The sequence below is a fragment of the Ochotona princeps genome, chromosome 3, assembly GCF_030435755.1.
Source record: "Ochotona princeps isolate mOchPri1 chromosome 3, mOchPri1.hap1, whole genome shotgun sequence".
Classification (NCBI taxonomy): Eukaryota; Metazoa; Chordata; class Mammalia; order Lagomorpha; family Ochotonidae; genus Ochotona; species Ochotona princeps.
This window is the reverse complement of record NC_080834.1, coordinates 15936881-15959137: the sequence shown is the minus strand read 5'-3', so window position 1 is coordinate 15959137 and position 22257 is coordinate 15936881. Positions and strand designations below refer to the sequence as shown.

The 22257-nt window shown below is 42.0% G+C and overlaps 1 protein-coding gene across 1 annotated transcript in view; it reads left to right on the top strand.

Annotated features, from left to right (window-relative positions):
- Positions 1-9642: 9642 nt before the first annotated feature.
- Positions 9643-22257, top strand: part of VEPH1 (ventricular zone expressed PH domain containing 1) — a 186772-nt gene continuing 174157 nt past the window's right edge. Inside the window, exons 1-2 of the mRNA XM_004598571.4 lie at positions 9643-9777; positions 13937-14227. Coding sequence (XP_004598628.2) covers positions 14090-14227 — 138 coding nt within the window. The 5' untranslated portion in view covers positions 9643-9777; positions 13937-14089. The remainder of the gene's footprint in view (positions 9778-13936; positions 14228-22257) is intronic.

Below are 22257 nucleotides of genomic sequence, written 5' to 3'. Positions count from 1 at the left end.
TATGCCTTTCAAATAAATAAAGAAACATATATATTTTTTAAAAGTGCAGTCAAGACCCCGTTCTCATAAAGTTTATATTTGTAGGGAGCAGGTAGAGGATGGAACAGCAAATGTCAAGTCCTTGTTGTGGAGATACGTCACTGTGACGAGGAATAGCTAAGAAATTAATGCATATCCCACATTGCTAGACAGAGAGATCCAGAAAATGAGAGGAGAAGAAATTGAGGAGGTGAAGGGGGAAATGGAGCCCATATTATATAGGGCTTTATTGGTTACTGAATGACTCGGGGTGAGAATGAAGGTCATTCAGTCGCAGAGTGTTGAACAGAGAAGTATCAGTTCTGACTCACACTTCTGTAGGAACATCTGGATGTTCCGTTTAGACCATAGCAAGTCAGGCACAGAAGCCAGGGAGTTGTTGCTACAAACCAAAACAGTCACAACATGATGCTGTTTTGTTCACAACAATGTTATCAAATGGTGAAAACTGATCAGATTCTGGATAGTTTCTGAAAGTAGTGACAGCATGGCATGGAGTTCTATGCGCATGTGTATATGGATGCAATTGTATGTATGTGTGCACATACGCATGTATGTATGGGTGCAAGCGTATACATGTGCATGTGTGTTCACATGTGTGTATGGGTGCAAGCGTGTAGATGCATGTGCGCGTGTGTTTGTGAGTGCATGTTTATGCATGTGTGTAACTGTGCATGTGTTGTGTGTATGTGTGCATGTGTGTAATGCGTTCACACATGTGTGTGGATGTAAGTGTGTATGTGCGTCTGTTTTGGGGGGGAGGCAAAGATGCAGAGTTGAGTGAGAACCAGATGACCAAATTCTTTGTGTGCCAAGCAAAGGAATTTAGATTTCATCCTAAGACAATGGGTGTCATTTATTAATTTTACATAGCAGATTCACATGGCCTATTTAATTCTAAAAAGATGATTTAGTGGCAGAGTTGGCATTACAAGTTGCCAAGAGATAATTGTCAGTATCCACACAGACGGGGGAAGAACTTCAGCAACATTTATTACTTGCCTATGACAGTGGAGGGAGGCATGTGGCAATCTATTCATTGCTAACAGTGAGAAATGCATCTCCACAGACTTTCCTTGGGTCAGGAATCCATGCATGGCTAGACTATGTCCTCTGCTCTGGATCTCACGAGGCTGCCATCAAGGTGTTGCTTGGCTGTGCCCTCATTCAGATGCTAGTATGCAGAAGGCTCCTCTTCCAAATACCCTCTGCTTGTTGGAAAAACTCATTTATTTGTCCATCCACCTCTGATCTCATTTATATGTAGGACTAAGTACACTGGTCTCTTCCTGGCTGTTGGCTGGAAGACATCATGAATTCCTAGAAAGCCACTCACAGTTGCTTGCCACGCAGACTTCCACCAAATGACCAATTGCTTCATCAGACCAACAAAGCTAATCCTGCCTGCAAGATGCAGTCTTAGAACACCCCAGAACACCTTCTATTCCACATGTTGAAAGAAGGTTATGAGAGTTCCATCACACTCCAAAAACTATACTAGAGCATAAAGATCAGAACATGTACCACTGAAGGTCACTTCAGGATCTGACAGCTATAGATCATAAGGAATGTTGAGGACATGGAATAGATAGGATGGAGACAGTGCTTAGATGTGGTTAGGATAAGGACAGAGGATAGCACAGGATGGCACTCAGCTTCCTGATTTGCATGCTTGGTTGATGTGACCAAACAAGAAGCAGAGAAGCTAGTGTTGATATGTAAATGGTATTGCCTTCTCTATATTTTTTTTTAATTTATTTGTCTGAAAGGCAAAGTGATAGTGACAGAAGGAGACACAAAGAGAGATCTTCTCTGTCTGCTGATTCACTCCCCAGATGGCCACTACAGCCAGGTCTAATGCCAGAACAAAGCCAGGAGCCAGGAACTTCATCCTGATTTCCCATGTAGATGGTAGGGGCCCAAGTACATTATGTTCGTTCCCAGGCATATTAGCAGGGTGCTGGTTTAAAAGGATTCAAACTAGCACTTATATCAGATGCCTCCAAGTCAAGCAGAGGCTTAATTCATTGTGCCACAACATCAGCCCCTTGACTGTATGTGTTTATTTTTCTGCTCTTGATCAGACCTTGAATTGCAGAGTTCAAGCCATATGCTATTTCAGTGAGCTGAAGTTTGAATTTCAGTGTGAGTTTCTGTGTCTATTGGGGCCTCTCCAAGAACTTGGAGACTGACTACTGAAATGGTGTACCTCATGGAGTGCCAGTAGTTTCAGGTAAGAAAAATTTATCATCAGAAAGAGAAAGAGGGAGATAAGAGAAAAACAGTGAGATCTTCTATCCAGTGATTCACTTCTCAGATGACTGCAATGACTAGCAGTGGAATAGGCCAAAACCAGGGGCTGGGAGCTTCAGCAGTCCCCTGTATGGGTAGCAGGGGCCCAAACAATTGGGCCATTGTCCATTGCTTTTCCCAGGTGCTTTAGTAGGAAGGTGGATGGAAAGTGGATCACCTGGGACATGAACCAGTGTTGATATGGGATGCCAGCGTGGCAGGCAGCAACTCTATCCTCTATGCCACAATGCTGGCCTCAGCAAAATGATTTATATAAAATGAGATCACTCAGGCATTCTCAGTGCTTATATGTGATGTACATGGTTTTTGTAAAGAAAACGTTTCAGTCTGAAGGTATAATTATTGACAATATTTTGGTTTCAAGCTACCCAAGAAGAGAAGGTGTAAGAATTTTGCAGAATCAGAGGTGGATGGATGCTGAGCAAATATCAGGAATTCTTTGTAGTTCAGCAGGTTTAGGCCTAGGAATGAAGTAGGCGTCAGCAAGCGGGGAGCAGGTGTATGTCCTCTTGTCATCTTAAGGTTGGGCACTCTTTCCTCTCAGGGTTACCCTTGGCAACCGTATTGGATGCGTGGAAAATCCCAAGCTCTCTAGTAAAGGCGATGAAGACCTGTGTTTTGACCAGGGTGTGAGAAGAACCTTTGTAGTTGACTGAGTGTGAATCTGAGGAGAAGGGGAAAATTAACCCTGGCAATGCAACTGCCTGGAACCATTAGAATAAACAATAAGACAATTTTACTTTACTTCTTCTTTTTTTTTTTTTTTTTTTTACAATGTCCTCAGATCTTTGTAACAATGTATTGGAATAACCCTAGTTAAACCGGTGTCCAGGAACAACTTGCTCAGTTGCTTGCCTGAGAGGGTATCAAGTTCCCAGGTCCCCGCTTTTAATCCTCAATCTTGTATTTCTAAGTGTTTCAGCCTCTGTGCTTCAGCCTTGATTCTTGCAGGATCGTGTGCTGGCATGCAACAGGCAAAGAACCCTTCTCTGTAAAATCAGTCACCCAAACACTGATGCCCAAGGTCCTGGATCGACGGGTGCTAGGACAGGGTTGATTGGGGTCCATGTGTGGTCAGGCACTGGCAGACAAATCTCGACAATTACTGAAAACGTGCTGTAGAAGTGGCTGTACAACTGGGTGGAATTAAACCATTTGGAAATTTCCACCTTGAGGGACAAGAAGTAACTATGTTCCTGTCCAAGCCTTTCCAGCTTTGGCAAGTTGTTGCTGGACATTGGTGTGTTCCAGGTGGCTCCTGCTGAGTTCTCCCACAGCTGCAGGGAGGCTAATTCTACAGGTAGAATTTCTTCAGTACTCAGTTGCAGAAAGCCATTACTGAAGCTGTTGAGGAAGGTTTGGGGTGCCTCAAAGGGTAGATTTTTCTAGTTTCTCTGGGCAGCTGGTTTAAGGGACCCAAATGTACCTGACAGATTTCTTGGTATTAAAAAGGCAAGAGCAGCAGACCTTATGTCCTCTTGCCATCAAGTTGAATAAAAACTTTTTCTTCTTATAGTCAAACATTCATGTTTTTCTTTTCATTGACTTTGGAAATGGTCAAAAACTTGCCCCTCATAGTCACTGTGATCAATGGAATGAAATTACCCTGAGTGATCTGAGAATATATCTACCATATGATTGAGCCATACCATTCCTAGGAATTTACCCAAATGAAATGAAATCAGCATGTAAGAGGGTTACTTGTAACCCTACATTTATTATAGTTCAATTCACCGCAACTAAAGTATGGAATCAGCCCAGATGCCCATCAGCTGATGACTGGATAAAGAAATGTGGCATATACACACTATGCAATACTACTCAGCTATAAAGAGCAAAATCCTGTCTTTTGCAATAAACTGGAAATGATTAGGCTTAGCAAAATCATCCAGTCTCAAAAAAAAGTATTAGCATTTGTTTTGTTTGATATGTGGTAGCTAATATAGAACACAAGAACGTATGCAGGAATGAAATGATCACTTTGGGAATGGTGGTTGTTTTTAGCACCTGTTTTCACTCCAGTGGAAATGTGGAATTTTGGGTCTTTTTGTTTTTGAGTTGGTGAATATTAGATGAATGGCAAATAAAGCCTGTGAAAATAGAGTTGTTGAAAGTTATGTCTATGCAAATGCTAATGAAGACAGGTAAAGGACAGTGGGGTATTGGAAGGGAGCAAGCTAAGGGTGGTTGTCTTATCGGAACTCTACCTACGAGTATATGAAATCTTTTCTCTTTATAGTGATCATAAAAAAGAAATTTCTCTGATCGACTACAACAAATTAGAGCCAATCTTATATCCAAAAAAGACAAACCTTAGGTACAATTTTGGCTAGTAGTAGGGTAAATGCATATTTGATGGTAGACACTAGAAAAAGAAATATTTACCACTTGAGAATGGTTTGTAATTGAACCAGAAATGTGTTTAGCTGGCAGCATGATTGCCAGTAACATGGGTGCATTGAGGTTTCTAGTTTTCTGTTCCACACAACTTCTGTTATACTCAAACTGTGTGACAGGCAACTCTGGATGGGGGAGGTTAAAAAATGTTCTATCAGTTTATGTGTAGGGCTAAACTTCAAATCAATAAAGGGAAAGAACAGATTTCAGATACAAGAATCCATGGGGAATCACTAATTTATGCATTAAAGAGCTTAAAATATGTTATCCTTCAAACAAAAAGATGTGGATATGCACAATGTTTGTAAAGGACTCCCAGCGCGTTAGGTCTGAGAAAAGGGGTTCTGTGTTTGGGGTAACAGAAGAAAGTGCACGATTTTGGTGGAAAGAATCCTGCAAGCTTGAAAAATTCCCTAGTGCCATTGGGCTGCTTAATTCGATTGCTCAGTGTTTCATCAGCAACACCAACAGTGCAGACAGACTTGAATCTCTGGACCAGCTGGTTTGCTCCTCATGTGGCATTTTTCTTCTGTCATGTTGGGGTTGAATACCAGCTCATTCCACCACATCCCTTCCTCCATTCTGTCCCCAGATTTCCTCTCCAAGCTGTCTGCTAAAAAGCCCTGGATCTGATATTAACCTAAAACTTCCTTGATCCCTTAAAGTGAGTTATACATTAACAGAACCTAAATTACTCGTTGCTAGGCAAATGTAATTCTTTCAGTCTCCGGATCTGCTGGAGAAGCTTCTGTAGTGTACTGTAGGAATAAGCAGTTTTGTGCCAATTGTTACGTGGAGGAAAAAGTTTGGGAGAGAGAGAAGAGAAGTTACTCATTTGCCCGATTCTGCACAGTGAGACCTCGGGGAGAGGTTCCAGCGCACCGCTGGCTTGACAGGCACGGAGAACAGAGGCGACAGGCAGCGGCCAGTGACCTGACAGCAGGGGCTGCCGCTGAGCTTGGACAAGGCGCCGAGCTGAAGTTCTCTAAGGAGCAAGCCTGCTGCCTCCCGTTTCCTATGAGGACCAGCATTGCCTGTGCTAAGAGGTATGGCTGTCTCTTTCTTGCCCTTTTGTTCAGCAGAAGCAAAAGCTAATTAAAGGAAATGTCAGTAACTGCAGAGGGCAGGCGAGAAGTGGGGCAGGGCCAGGGAGACCCAGAAACATCCAGGGTTTTGTTGATTATGCAGATAAAGTGCATTTGGAAGCTCGATGTCTAGCTGTCTATGCAGGCTTGCAGTGCAGTTACTGAAGGGAACAGCCACTCCTCTCTGGGCTGGTATCATAGGTCTGTATGTTTCAGGAACAGTGTTTTCAGATTCATTTATGTGCATCTCAGCTTTATCCCCAAAGAGTCGCGTTTCTATTTCATGCTTTTGTTTACCTCGAGAAACATTTTACTACTCGCGAAGAAACTGGCCATGCCCGTGTCTCTCAAAGGTGGAGCGGCATCATTACAGCCAGTGGGTGGGACAGAGCTGCTCGTGGGCCGCGGGGCTGCTGTCCTTGTTATTTTTCCCATCAATATTTCAGACGCTTTGTGATTCCTAATTGATTCTTACCACCATTTTGTCCTTTCTGAGACACATTTAAATTGCTATGATAATAACCATTGGTCCCATGATATTTACATATTTTCAATTTAAAGAATAGAAAAAAAGAAAAACACTGATGGCTTTATTATTGGTCTTATGGTTGGTGTAATACGTGGAGTTTAAATGTAAATGAAGATATATTTAACACCAAGTGTCCTTTGTAGTTTGGTAGTTTGGGTATGTTTTGTGGAAAAACAAACCCAAGGATTTGAATTAGGATATTTTTTAATGTAAGATTGATATCAATCAAAACAACTGACCTGTAAAGTCAAAACTTACAGGTGACAATGTGTATGCTAAGAAATCATTGTGACAGATTATGAAAAGTCTTGGCTTTAAAAAGTTGATTTGCCTGGAAGATAAGTACCCTATTCCCCATGAAGAAATCTGTTTCCTCCCTGGGCTTCAACCAAGCTGCAACATATATTCAAAATCAAAATCAAGTAGATTTTTCCGAGCTCTTGCCTACATAGGCTGCCAACCTATTTTGGGTGTGTGCTACAACCCTTGAGTGAGAGCGCTAGCAAAACTGAGGGCTGTGTCCCCGCGCATCCTTTGCAATAACCCAGCCTCCCAGACTGTGAGAAGTGCAGCACCAGCCACTGCAAAGGAACCCGAGAGGCATCCTTGGAACAATGGCGGGCTTGTGGGAAGGCCTGAAGTGAACGGAGCAAATTCCCATGGGAACGCCCGCAGTTCTTTCACACTGTGTGAGAAAGATGTTCCTACAAAAGAATCTGTAATCCTTTCTTTCAAGGGAAAAATTTCTGAGAACTTTATTGAAGTTTTTAGAACCCAAATGAGTCTAAGCCAATGAGTATTTTTCATACAGGTAAATAAAATGAAAATGTGCCAGTGCAATGTGACATCCAAAACATAATGCAGAATACATCTTGCTATTCTAAAAGTTTTTTTCTAAAGAAAGGACGCCAAATCCTAACAGTAAATTGTCTTCTTAGTTAATCATGTTTACCAAAATTAGCTCTCTGATCTCCATCCCACAGCTTCAGTTTTTCTACACCTAGTATCCTAATGATGAGGGAATTAAATACCAGGTTTGTGTATGCTTTCATTTAGAATAATCTACAAACACTAGTAGAGTTAACCATCAGTGCTTTATTAGCATGTATTGAGTGTAGGTCACCTTGAGAGGATGGGAAGAAAGTGGTGCCCTGCAGAAGCATTTACTTCTCACTAACAAACATGGCAGTGACTCCCGTACTGGGCTGGAAAACTCAGGGATTTACATTACCCAGCCACAAGTCTGAGACTCCTTGTGTTCTAGTCTTTTCCACTCTGCAGAACATTTTATGTCACTGTTCAGCCTTGACCTGGGTCGGAACACAGGAGGGCTCTCTCCAGGGAACAAGACAGGCATCGAGAAACCAAAAGGGGACAGACCCAGTGAAGTTTGCATGTCACACGACAGGGGAATGCACAAACAAGTGGAAAAGATCTAACACACATCTTTAATGCTGGGAACTGACCTTAGTTAGCAGTGTGGTAATATGTATCGCATGGGGATTTGTTAACAAAAGAATGACCTAAAAGAATCCTAAGTGTTAAGCATGTGGCTTCCATCATTACTTCTGTGTTTGCCAGGCTCCTGTGTTAAATGTTCAGTGTGATCTCACCAAGCCTCCCCTCAGCACATATCACAATCCTCATGGTGCTAATGAGAAACTGGAGGTCCGGGGAGGTTAATTGGCCTGTCCAGATTTACAAGGCAGTTATTGACATGGATTGCATCCAATTATGCCCATTTTCCCTCATTCTGTTTTTCTTACTGGGGTCCCACAAAATGTCCAATTGAAAGAAATGTAGGAAAACTGGGTAAGTCTAGGGACAAAAAAAGAATCATTAAGAGTGGAAGGAGGATGAAAAACAGGGAAGGTTAAGGAAATCCAAACTATCCCATTCAAACAGAAGCAACCAAAATGCCCATCAACAGAGGATTGGATAAGAAAGCTATGGTTCATCTACTCCATGGAATACTACTCAGCTATTAAAAAAAACAAAATGCAGTTCTTTGTGGCCAAATGGGCCAAACTGGAAACCATAATGCTAAGGGAAATGAGCCAATCCCAAAAGGTTAAATACCACATGTTTGCCTTAATTTAAGATGATATGATGTTATGTATAACATGTTATGTTTTGAATGTTATATGTTGTGTATCAACTAAAATTGAAGTATAGGTGAGGTGGTCACAGAAGGTGGCTGGGAACTCGCATTTACTTTTAACATATTGGTTACTCATTACTATGTCAATTAATTCCATAATGATGTAAATTTTTGCTGATGGTATGTTGGAGCCTTCGTTGACTGGGATGATACTCTGCTGGCTCTGTCTTCAGACCAGAGAGGGTATACCTAAGAAGCCGTTGAACTTGACTGGACAATAAGATGCTGGACTCTATGTTTGGTATACGCTTGCAATGGGGGAATCTCAACTGAACTTGAGCTGTGGTTATGCAACAAGGTGGAGGAATCCACCATGGTGGGAGGGTTTGGGGAGGGGTGGGGAGAACCCAAGTATCTATGTAACTGTGTCACATAATACAATGTAATTAATGAAGTTAAATAATAAATAATTAAAAAAAAGATTGAAAAAAAAAAGAAATGTATGGTGAACTGTTTAAGCAAGAAGGGAACAGCTTCACACTTTTTGGTGGTTGACATGTCAAGAAAGAAGCACACACACAGTATTTCTGAGCGTTGACACAATATTTAGAAGGACCAAGTTCACACCGTGTGCTCCATGTGAATCTCGAGGAAGAACCTCCCAGCAGGTGCAGTGGGTAGCAGCAAGACAGTCTGCGTGTTTGTGGAGTCTGCGGTGCATCAGCAATTTTGCGTGGCCTGGAATTTCCCTCAACGCTTGCAAGCGGAGCCAGAGGATCCTATGGGACAAACCCGCGGTATTTGGCTCCAGCCAACCCCAAGCCTGCTCTTGGTATCCCCTCTGCAGCTCTTGGCTCTTTCCCTGGGGCTGGGTGACAGTGCTCCCAGCAGCCCACCCATCCATTCACCTGCTGGACAGTCGAAAACTGTTCCCCGCAGCAGTCCCCCCCCCCCTCCGCCCCCGCAGTCTTTCCAGGGAGGAGTATAGGTTTTCACGAACACAAGCAGTTTTGTTTCTCCACGGAAACACAGCTCTCCTGGACTGGAGCGGGCTTTGTGCTTCACTCCGAGGTCACTGAGCTGGGTGAGGCGCAGCCTGTCACCTGACCCGGCTCCAGGGCTGCTGGTGGCATCCGGCGGCATTCCTGAAATTCTTCCACCAGGCGCCGGCTCCGCAAAGGACAACTTCAGGTTCATTGCGCTGAACGCCTTCCGAAGGCTGTGCCCTCGCCACCTGCCGCGGCCCGAATCATCCGCCCAGCGTGAGCGCACACCGTTGAGCGACGCCAGCGCCGGGGCGCAGTAGCACACAGGTAAACCGAGGCCGCCGGCGCCCTCTGTGACTCCCAGAAATGAGTCCAGTTTGGTGCACAGGCATTTCTCGTGTGTGTGTGTGTGTGTGTGTTTCTTCTTACAGAAATGTGAGTTTTCCACCAGCACCTGGTTGAAACAAACCCAACAAAATCTAAAGCTAAAGAATCAGAAGCTGAGCTGAGATGAGGCTTGCTGAAAGATTTAGAGGAACAGGAATGAAACGTCGGGAGCAGGAAGAAGTTTTGCAAGCCATCTTGTATGTAAAAACAAACAAAAAAAACTTCTAAGATTTAGCGACTGACCCACCTGGATATAAATCGTGGCTTTGTGTGTGACCTCACCAATCCTGTTTCCGCCTCATTAGTGATACCTACCTGCAATGTTGACTGAAGCTTTCTTGGAGGGAAAAACTGTCTAGCAGAAGAGATTGATGCAGTTCGAGTATTTGTGTCTGCACACGTGTGTTGCTATGGATGCACGTGCGTGTGTATTTCTGCACAGATGTTGGTCAGTCAGAGGAGCAGGGCATTCACGGAAGGGAGCAGTTTCTCGGACCATTGGGCTGGATTTGCTCTGGCTCTGTTGTTGAAGACTGGCAGGAAAGCCCTGGTACCTCAGCCATGCGTGGATGGGAGCTGCTGGAGCATCAGTGATGCACTTTGAGTGCCCTGTTTCAGGAAAAGGAGGCCCGATGTGATATGTGGGAGCTCTGTCAAGATGGGGGCTGGTGGGAAGGCAGGCGGCTCACTAATGGTTACCATACACCAAAGTATCTGTACCTGGACAGAGCTGGGAGAGATCAGCAGTGTTTGATCCTAACACTGCAACCTATTCTTTGGGTGCCGCTGGTTGCATACGCATCTGGATCATCAGCTTTAGGTCGGGTGGAGTTGCCATAAAAATAATGTGACTCAGTACTTGGGGAAGTTCTTGGGGTAGTAGTTCCTGAAATACTGGCAAACTCCCATTGAGCACCCGCTGTTGTTGTGATAAGGGAAGAGAAGAGGGTGACCCTTTGCCTGCCCACCCCAGAGGAGCATGGCAGAAACCCCAAGGTCAGAGGACAGATTCAGAGGGGGAAGGCATACCAAGTTGACTTGGTCACAGGAGCTTTTGGATTGAGGATCCAAAGACACAGCTGCATGAACTGTGCATTTTAATGCTTAAGTTGGATGGAGAATGGATAGCTGTGTACAATTGGACAAAATGATTAAGATCTGACGATGATGGGTGAGCACGGAAACCCAGCCAAACCTGTCTGTTCAGATTCTTCTTGACCTCCTTGTATAGCATTCTTTCCTACCAGGTCAGAGACAGGAACTCTCCTGGAATCAGGGTCTTCTGATTCTTAGCTGATGGATCAGGTCCAAGAATATCTTTATAGTCCAAACCAAAAAGTGGAAAATGATTAATACTTACAGACATCATGGCTTTTTTGGGGGAAAAGGGATTCTTGTTTCTGTGACCCCTCTTGGGGAAGAGAAATCCTAGATTTCTCTTTGAAGAAAGCAAAACACTGGAAACCAGAAAAAGATCAGAGTAAAACTTAGTTTCTGAGACTCGGTTTTTGTTGGAGTGTCATTTTCTGAGCCCCCAAGGTGTCGTCTCACAAAAGGCACCTGTTACCAGCTGTGATCCTCCCAACAACCCAGTGGAATAGCCTAGGTGTGCCTTAGGCCCTTTGCATTGTTCAGACTAAGGCTTGGGAAAGGAAAAAGCTGGGTGACAGGGCTGGGACTTGAAGCTCATCTTCAGATAAGGTCCGTGGCACATGGGCATTGTGAGAAATCTGTGCAAGTTTTTCTTTTCCGATAAGATTCTGCACTGTTGCCATTCCTTCCTTGGGGCCACGCTTTAAGCTCTTCCGCTCCTTTCATTTTCATTGCAGTCCTTTTGGTAGTATCCAAGAAACTTTTTCTTTTAGTGATCCCCAAATGATAAAATGTTTACATCTCATCTCTCCCCTATCCAACTCCTGGATTTATAGAAGTTTTTCCTATTTGTCTTTGTGTTGAGCAATTTGGTGCTTTTCTGTTTTGAACCCAGAGAATTGCTTTGCATGTAATGAGTGTGCACGAGCAACAGCTAGAGTTGGAAGCCTAAGTATGGGCAGCATACCAGATTGGTCATGGGGTCAGCATTGCAAGAAGGAGTCCAAGAAAAGCCTTTGGGTGCTCCTGCTCCTCTCCTCCTAAGCGTGTGTCTGCTCCTTCTATGAGGACATACTCTGAGAAACCTGGGGCCACTGGATTTGCTCCAGGAAGTGCAAAGGGTTACCCAACAGGCAGATCAGCCAAGATGAACTCATTTTCACCAAGGTCCATGTTCCGCTGAGGTTGTCACTGCAAACTTCTGAGAAGGACACAACTGTGTTAAGGCAAAATTTCAGGAAAACATCACCCTGCTTCTGTAGATGTCGTCATTTGCAGTCGCACATTTTTCAGGGTGCAGACTGAATGGTCCACCAACCCAGCTCTCCCATCTTTTGGGAACACCCTTGTCGCTCCTTCTTTCTTCTTCCTGATTGTCTTTTCTTTATGACTCTTTCTACTCTCTGGTTGGCTTAATCCCAAGGCATAGATGGGCAAGAATGCAGGGCCACTGCAGGAAGGAAGGGGAATTGATTCTCATTCTCTACCATCCTTCCTGCATCTTCATTTCCAAATAGCTAATATAATGCTAAGGACCTTAACTCCTAACAATGCTTTCATGTCTTGCAAGAAGCGACTACATCACTATTACAGATTTGAAGTCCCATTCAAATCTCAGCTCTCTAGTTTCCTAAGTGCATGCCTCAAGTTCTTTATCTGCAAATAAGGTTGATAAAGCCTTACATAATTAGCATAAGGATTCAGTGAGTTAATATTTGCAAAGTCTCTCTGCCTGGCCAGTAGACAAGAGCACCTAAGATAATAGATAATGTAGAAGTTTCACACAGACAACAACGTGCTTATAGTCCCTAACATAGGCTGTGAATTGCGACATTCGAAATATGGCAGATATCTTGCTTAGTTGAGTGTCTGCTGGAAGATTTGGCTTGTGCTCAGAGACCGTGTTGTCTTGGTAATGTGCATCATGACCTTTGCAATTGTACGTAGCATAGAAACACACTTTTACAATGATAGCTCAGAGAGGAGGTCTAACAACAGATCCCTCTCTCTTTTCACAGTGATTCCAGAGAACACATTCAGAGGGAAATATGGGGCAGAACCATCTGTACTTTCATTTAATGATCCATTCTTGGATCTCACTGCCTGAACATGTGGCTGTGTTTATCAGTTACCTGGCTGTAGGAGTGACTCCTTCCAGTGTAAACTGTGGGAGCTGGCAGCCCACCGGTCTGACTTCTTGAGGCTGAGTCTGCCACAGCTACTACGGGGACTTGGGGAAGCATTAACACTTCTCTTGCATTAGATGATGGCTAAGATCTGTGATTTTATTAGACCTTGAAAGGAACTGATGAGAATAATCACATGCCTAACTTGTGTCATTGCTTTGTCCTTTATGGAATACAATGCAGTGGAACTTCATTATTTCAACTGTGAGAACAGAGAGAGGGTCGTCTGATCTCAAAGCCCTTCCACATATTCAATGTCAGTGTTCCAGCTGAATCTCTTAATAATGTTTAGTAGAGATTTATCTGACTCCATAACCCTAGGCCAAGTCCTCATCAAGAGTACATAGCAGTGGGTCAGTGCTAAGTGCTCATTTTGAACCAAAGTTGGAAGAGGAATGAGGAAGGTGTCTACTGCCTATGCAGCAATGCGATCCAGCCAAGAGAATAAGGTTGCAGAAGAAAGAGCACCAGGTGATAGGTCTATAAGATGTTTTCTGTGTTCTCTTTGTTCTCCCTGTCCATTTGATTTCCATGGGATTCTCAGGGAATTTCATATCAGATAAGTTTGTTGTTTGTCCACTTGTTTCTTTGTGGCACAGAACAAGGAGATGCACAAATGAGAAAACCAGGAGAAGCATAAGTGTGGTGTTTATTAGGATTTTTCAGTCTCAAACGAAATTCTAGAGAAGCCTAAGGAAATCAGTTATCTGCAGATTATCAAGCCACAGGGTGTTACGTCCTGCTGATGTTTCTAAGGGTTCACTTTGTGAGTTCATGTTCTTGTGCCAGTGGCTACATCATGTCATTTGTTTCCTTTGCAGAGAATGCCAAAGACAACCTCAAAGTCTAGAAAAAAATGATTTTTCATGGGATATGAAGTGAATCTCCTGTTTCCTGTTCTTGTCTTACTGCGCCCTGATAATTGATCCTATGACCCCAGGCTTGAGGAAATTTGACTGACCAGGCTCAGCAACATGCATCAGCTGTTCCGACTGGTTTTGGGACAAAAAGATCTTTCCCGAGCCGGGGATCTCTTCTCCTTGAATGACTCTGAGATTGAAGACAGCCTGACGGAAGCTTTGGAGCAAATTAAAATAATCAGCTCATCTTCGGTAAGCAAACTGGATTATACATTAGATGCCTGAAATGAACTATCCTTCAGGCGAGGTCTTAGGGAAAACATCTTTGCTCAGGGGTGGGGAGAGGGAACAAAGATCACTAATATCAGCCTGTCTCAACCCTGCTCTGAGGCATAGTTGGTGGCTGAGAAATAATGGCAGCGAAGTCACTGGTTTCGAGAATAGCTAACCACCTTTTTTCTCATTCAATGGAGATGATAATTCTAGAAATTGTAGGACAAAATGGAATTTTCACATAAGATTAATCCTAGGCTATTTTTACACTCTGCCAATGACATGACAGGGAGAGGGAGCCAGTCTTGGGATAGCAGGCCTGCAGAGCTGCAGAGCAGCCACAGTGAGCAGAGAAGGGTGTGTGGGGAAGGCTGAAAAACGAAAGAAGGCAGGACGACACCTCCTGCCATCCCGTAATCCGAGACAAGGATGCTGTTCAGTCAGCTGCCAGAGGTGACAGTTGCCCACGGCTTGATAACGCCGATTCTGTTTACCTGTGCCTTATCTCTATTTTTATCTTTCCTTTGCTTCTTTTTCTATCTCTGTCCTATTAAATTCAGCTCAGCAGTGATTAGTACCTCGTTATAATCAGACAGATTTTAAATCTGCATCAACCCTCCCATTCCTTTGCCTCTCCTCAGTGTCAAGATTATATATTATGAAAGCTCTTCCCATAGGGGATGGGTCTGGCCTGTCCAGTGCAACTTCATGTTAACCTTCTTGATTGTGCTGAGACCTCCATTAAAACTTATTCTTCAAAGGGTAGGGTAATGAAACATCCTGTTACAGTCACATAACTCAGCAGTGTTTGCCAGCACTTGGCACAGACACCCACTAGGAAGAGGAAAGAAGTGGGACTCGAGCCATAAAGTACTGAATTGGCAAATTGTACATATTTTAGAGATAACAGCACTCTTCCGTGTTATAATAAAGAGATATTTGAAAAGCGCACTGGCAACCAGTGTGGTGTCTACCTCCAGCTTGTCAGGGTGTTCTCTGGGTGGAGGCCATGACCATGCGCCCACCCCCCTGTGACTAGTGCAGTCACTGCCCACACACCCGTCCTTGCTCTTACAGGTAATGTTTTTGACAGCCATGACATGTCCATATTTTCTCCATGACGTTAAGCTTAGTCTGACTGAAAACTCAAAGTAGTCCTGGTACGTTTCCATGGTTCTGGGTAGGATTTTGGAGCTGTTTCTAGCAGCTCCTTCCCTGACACACTTCTCTGGAAAGAACTTGACTCAATATGCTGCCAGTTTTTATCTCTGTAATAAAAAAGACCATACAGTAAAAATGATCTACATTTCCTAAGTCTTGCCTCCACCAGAGGTCACCAGTAGCCAGTGATTTCTTTGTTTCTGTCATCTTTGCTTTGCCTCCTAGATGTCAAGTCTGGAATTTGGAGAATGGTGAGTTCTGTTGGATGTCCTCCCTGATGTTGACTCTAGGACTGACATGTCCCTTGTTAGTATTATCTGTCCTATAAGTATCCCTTCAGCATCCCACCCAACTAGCAGGTCTGGGGAGCAAGGATTTCATCTGTCTTCTTCATTGACTGACTTGTTGTATTTCTTCCATTTCTCTAAATGAACCATGGTCTGGAGGACAAGAAAGATTATGGGAATTAGTGCTGGCAGCTCCTTGTCTGTTTTTTGTGAGCCACCATGCCTATCCTATGGCCTGTTGCTATGTTCTTCTTTATCTTGAATTATTTTAAGATCTGTTTTAATTTTGTCTGAGCAAAGTTATACAGAGAAAGAGAGAAAGACAGAGAGGGAGAGGGAGGGAGGGAGAGAGGGAAAGAGAGAGAGAGATGTAGATCTTCCATGTTCTGGCTTACCCCTCAAATATCCACAATGGCCAGAGATGGCTCAGTCTGAAGCTGGGAGCCAGGAGCTTTTTGGGGGTTCCTATATCAATGCAAGAGCCCAAGGTTTGGGGCCATCCTGCACTGCTCTTCTAGGCTATTTAGCAGGGATCAGAAGTGGAGCAGCTGGGACTCAGTGTCCATATGAGATTCTGATGCTGCAGGCAAAGGATTAGCCTATTATGCCACCACACTGGCCCCACTTTTAATTATTTTTATTTGCTCTAGTTACCCAGAATTGTATGTTGCCTATGACCAAGAATTCCCTTATCAGAAGTTAGATGATTGTCATGAACATGGTTAGCATGAACATGAACTCCTTGTGTTTGCAGCTCAGTGTTTTTCTGGCCTTTGCCCCAGCAATCAAGAGTCTAATTTTTATTTTTATTGTACAAATTAAACATTTGAAGATAAGCTACAGATCTTGTCTCTAGTTTCTTACTTCCCAGCTCGACATTCATGTCCTTGGGTTTTTCCAGGAGCAACAAAGGGCTTGTGTCGGGAAAAGGTTATATCAGCTAACATTGCAACCCTTAATTCTCAGGTTTGGAAAATGCAGTTTGTTTGTTTGCATAAGAAACATGCTGTTCAAACACAAGATTTGGAAGCACCAATCTAGGCCAACTTACTGATTTATAATGAAAATGATAGCTCATAGAGTCCAGAATTCTTGTGGGATTCATGCTGTCTTTCCCAAGTCTTTTTCTAGATACAGGGTATTATCAATTAGGTTTATTACTTCTAAACCTAATGTGGTTTATAGTCGAATTGTAACCTCCTTTCTAGAGATTATCTGTAATTTGCCTCTAAAGTCATCTGTATGCAGATGGCATCTTATATCTGTAACTATCTAATCCAACTTGTTCAAGTGGATGGAATTAGCTTGCGTCTCAGAGGGAGGGCTGGTTTCCAAGTTCTTGAGGAAGGTCCTCTTTGTAGCTCCAAGTGCTGCCACTATGCTTAACATTTTGGTTGCCCTCTGCTAGAATATGTCTTTTCTATTATAATTTATTGTTACTTGGTACTTGGATCACTTGCTTGAAAAAATTATTAGATGTACTCTGCTTCTCACCTTTCTGATTGTAAAGGCATACTGTGGTCTATGTTTATCTTATGACGTGCTGAAATCCTCAGTTTAAACTCAAAGTTGTGATTGGCAAACATTTTCATTTCTTTTTCTTTTTTTTTGTTAGTAAGGGTATCTCACTAAGGTGAGCTTTGTCAATCATTAGGTCTTGGAAAGATTTTCTTAACCCTGGTTGAGAAACCAGTGTCTCAGAACTATCAAAACCACTTGCAACACCCTCAGAATATTCTTCCCTACACTGGGGTCTCTAAGATGACATCAAGTGAATGTTCCCCATCCCTGGGTTAAGATGATGTAATTCAGCAAGAACAGCCTGCTTTATTCCCCCCTGCAGATACAGGGAAAACACTGAAACCTTTGTCCCACCCATCTTCCACAATTCCTGACCCTCTCCACCCTATTCAGAGGTGTACATAGGCATGCATCCCTCTCAACTGTGTAAACAATATTAAAATAGAATAAAAATTTCAAAAATGAAACACAGAAAGGGGGGGAAACGGTAAGGACATCCTGTCACAATTGAATCACAGAGGAAATGTCCTGATGCTTAGGCCTTCCAGCATAGCCTCAACCTTTAAAATCGTGCCTGTACCAGATATTCTATCCGTTACTTTGAGCTTTGTAGAATCTGAAATTTTGTTGTATAGTCCTCCAATTCTTCTCTCAAAGCCCCTCATAGAATAATTGGCCCTCCCTGGATCCATTCTCCAGTTCATGTCTCTTACTCATCAGTTGTTTCAAAGTACCGCTGTGAAATACTCTGTCCCTAACCTGGGCTTTGAAAACGATGACTTCTCACTGAAACTTCTCTCCAAGTTCTCAAATGTGCCAGGAACTTTTTCAAGTCCTTTCTGGACTGCTTTTGCTGAGGTGTGAACTTGAATTCCCTCCTTAGGATGGCAGGTGAGAGTTTGTCTTTACCTACTCATTCACTTCTTCCCCCTTTTCAGTGCTGTCAACACAAGCCCATGTAGCCACACACCTCCCAGTTTGTCCTTGGTTTTTAAAGCAATGGGACTCATTAGGGACAGACAATTGCCCAACTGAAGAAGTTAGCTGCGATTAAAACTCCTTGAGTATCTCCAGTCCAATTCTCCTCCACTAAGGTTGTCAAGGTAACCGATCCTTGCCTGAAGTGTTCATCCATGCATGATTTTATTATTTTGCTGAATGTGCATGATTCAAAAATTATTGATAACATTGTTATAGTTCATGTTTTTAAATGACCCAAGTGGTGCCATAAGAGTAATATTGTGTTCTTGAGATTTGCTCAAATTGGCCCATTTAGTTGCAGTTCACTGGTGCAGAGTATTTCAATGTGTGCACGTGTCCCTTTGTGGAACCATTTTAGTTAACCTGCATTATTTAAATAGTGCTATAGTAAACACTCTTGTAGTTGGTGATATTGGCAAATGTGTATTTCTAAGAACACAAGTAAAAGTGAAACAATTGGTTTGGAAGTTTTGTATACCTCCAACTTTATAATATACTACCAAATTTCTTTATGATGTGATTGTATTACTTCATATGCCTGTCAGCAATGCATGGACTTTCCAATGATTTCACATCCTCACAGATTCTTGCTTTATTCATACTTTAGAAGTTTTTCTCAGTTTCAATGTGTACTATTTACTATTGGGTTTCCTTTCTGGTGAAGTGTCTAACTTTTCTATTTAGATTTTAAAACATTTTCTTATTAACTGGGAGTATTTTATATATGCTTGTATTACTGCTTTGTCACTTGCGTATGCTGCCTATCTGTCGTGTTGATATGAAGCTTGTCTCTTTCTTTGTAATACATCTTGACATCTGGTAAGACAAGTATTCCCAAGCCTTCCTTAAAATTGCTTTGATTTGCTTTTGTTCTTCAATAATTTTATATTAATCTTCTCAAGTTTTATGAATTATTCTGTCAGTATCTTTATTGGAATTTCATTATATTTGTAGATTAATTTGAAAAAAATTAGTGTCAAGATGCTGTATTCTCCTCTGCAGACATTCTGTTTCTACCCGTTTCTTTAAATCTTTTTAACTATCTTTCAATGAGGCCTTACAATTTTTCTTAAGGAAGCTTAAGAACTGTGTTGATCATTTATTAAATTCATGAGTATTTCATAGTTTTTAGCTGAGACAATTAATGATACTCCTTTGTAAAATCTCATTTTCCAACTTCCTTCAGGTGATTATAACTCAAATCATTCCTTTCTCAATTGTAATGCTTCATCTATATGCATTCTTGCATAGTGTGCTCCAGTACTGTGCTGGATGCTGGGATATAGATCTGAGAAAAATAGACAGGCTCTGACATCATCCATTTAATTAGGTAAGAAAAAACTAAAACAAATAAGAGAAATATGTGGCAGATAAGAAGCTGATAAATAAGTATCATATAGAAAAATAAACCAGAGAATGGCAGTTTCAGGTTGGCAATTTTAAGCAGGGCAGATGAGGTAGGCCAGGGTAAAAAGTGACATTTGGAGCTTGGTGCCATGGCTCAGCGGCTCACACACCTTGCATGCATGGGGATGCCATACGGGAGCTTGTTCATGTCCCAGCTGCCCCACTTCCCATCCAGCTTTCTGCTACTGGCCTGGGAAAGCAGTAGAGGATGGTCCAAAGCTTTAAGACCCTGCACCCATGTGGGAGACCCAGAAGAAGCTCCTGGTTCCTGGCTTCGGATCTACTCAGCCCTGTCCATTACAGATGGAAGATCTTTCTCTCTACATCTTCTTCTCTTTGTAAATCTGCCTTTCCAATAAAAATAAATGAAATAATTTTTAAAAGCTCATATTTAAGCAAATCATGATGAAGGTGATTGAGGGATACTTTGGATACCTGAGGAATTCATTCCAGACAGAAAAACCACCAAGTACAAAAGCCTGAGGTTGTGGCTTAGAGTCTTTAAGGAACAAGAGTGGCAATGTGGCTACAGTGGAGGTTTCTCTTTCTAGTTTTACTTTCAATTTTTCTGTAATTATGGCTGAAATATAAGGTATGAACGACAAGCAATTAAATTTTTAAAAATTAATCCCAATTGAAAATACCTGTCTTTTAAATGATGTCAGTCAACTTATTTTCACTGTGATAAGTGATACACTGGATTTATTTCTCCATTTATTTTCATGTTGTATTTCAAAATTTTTCTACAATTCTCTTCATCTTCTTTTCTGTCCATTTTTAATTGATTAAATTCTTATCATTTGATTTTTTTTTATCTCTGCTGAGATTAGTGGTTGTAAAGTTACATCCTCAGTCCTTTAGTAGTTGCTCGTAATATTTGGGAAAAGGTAGTGATGATGTATTATTAATTTCTAAATGGAAATCTCTCATATTATTTCTGAAACAACTATATGTTTATAATTTATAGCAACCTCCATGGAGTAAGCTTAGCATACTTGTCATCGCTGTGTGACCAGGAATTAATCTTGGCACTTGAGAATGTTATGTCCACTGAGTTAGATATATTGTAGGTCCTGCCAAAGTTGAGTTAAAAATCCATGCAAAATGTTTTCAAAAACTAGTAGAATATAATGTAGCACTGAAACAGAAATCTCACTGCATGTAAAAAGACATAGAGAGCGTTAAGGTATACATTTTCTATCTGCGACCCAGGTACTTGGCATTGTGGAGCAACAGCTGTTCCACAACAGAAAACAATAGCAGAATGTTATGGATCCCAGAAAAAAAACTTTTAAAAAAATGATTTAGTTATTTTTATTGGAAAGGCAGATTTACAGAGAGAAGGGGGAGGATCTTCTGCCCACTGGTTCACCACCCTAGTGGCTGCAATGGTCAGAACTGAGCCAATCTGAAGCCAGGAACCAGGAGTTTCATTTGGGTCTCCCACATGAATGCAGGATCCTAAGGCTTTGGGCCATCCTCGACTGCTTTCCCAGGCCACAGGCAGGGAGCTGGATGGAAAGTGGAGCAGCTGGGATATGAACTGGCTTCAATATGAAATCCAGGCTCATTAAAGGTGAGGATTTAACTGCTAGGCTATCATGCCGGGCCCAAGAATAATCTTTTTATAATCGATATATCCATGAAAGATTACCTGTTACACTATATAAGTAATGTAACTGGTAGTAGGAGAAATGGACAATTTCCCTGGAATAGATGAAGGAAATTACAAGAAATTCAAGTCTAGTAGATTCAGTTTAAGTCTTTTGTAGAACTCTTTTAAAGATATCATGCTACTCACATTTTAATTGGTTGTTTTTCATGATAAATTGAATAATAGATTTCTCACTGGTCCCTACTTGCATTTGACTAAAGCAACTTCATCTGAAATATGTAAGAATTCTGTCTTTTTCCTACTGTGTTAGCAATAGTGGAATGCTTATGTGCCTACTGTACCTGTTATAATTAACTACAACTTTTATTCATTTTGTTTGATAGCCTTGAATTTTCTTCTTTCATTTTCTCATTGTATCCCTGTCCCCTCCTGAACCCAAGTTTTTATTTCATTTTCTTTAAGGCTTAGATTTATTTTATTTTTCAGGAATATAGAGTTACAGAGACAGAGATGGGAAGATGGGGAGAGAGGTAGATGCAGAGAGAACTCTTTCATTTGCTAGTTCATTCCTGAAATGACCACAATAGCTATGGAGCTGGGCCAGGCTGAAATCAGGAGCCAGGGGCTTCATTTGGATCTCTCACATGGGTAATGGGGCCCAAGCACTTGGACCCTATTTTGCTGCTTTCCCAGGTGCATTAGCAGAGAGCCGGACCAAAAGTAAAGCAGCTGGAAGTAAAAATTATGGCCAAATGACAAGCTGTCATTGCAGGTAGCAGCTTAACCTGCTGTGCCACAATACTGCCAGCCAGGTTTTACTTTCTAAAATGTACATTTTAAAGTCATTCCAGTGATAGTCTGTTGGTAATAAAATCAAAGGTTTTTTCTAAAGGTCCTTATTTTTGTTCTTAGCATTAAATAATTTGCAGGATATAGATTTATTGTTGGCAGTCTGTTTCTCAGTTATTTCACTGATTGCTGTTGAAATCTGTCCGTTTCATTGCAATTCCTTTACACCTTATCTACTTTATCTACAT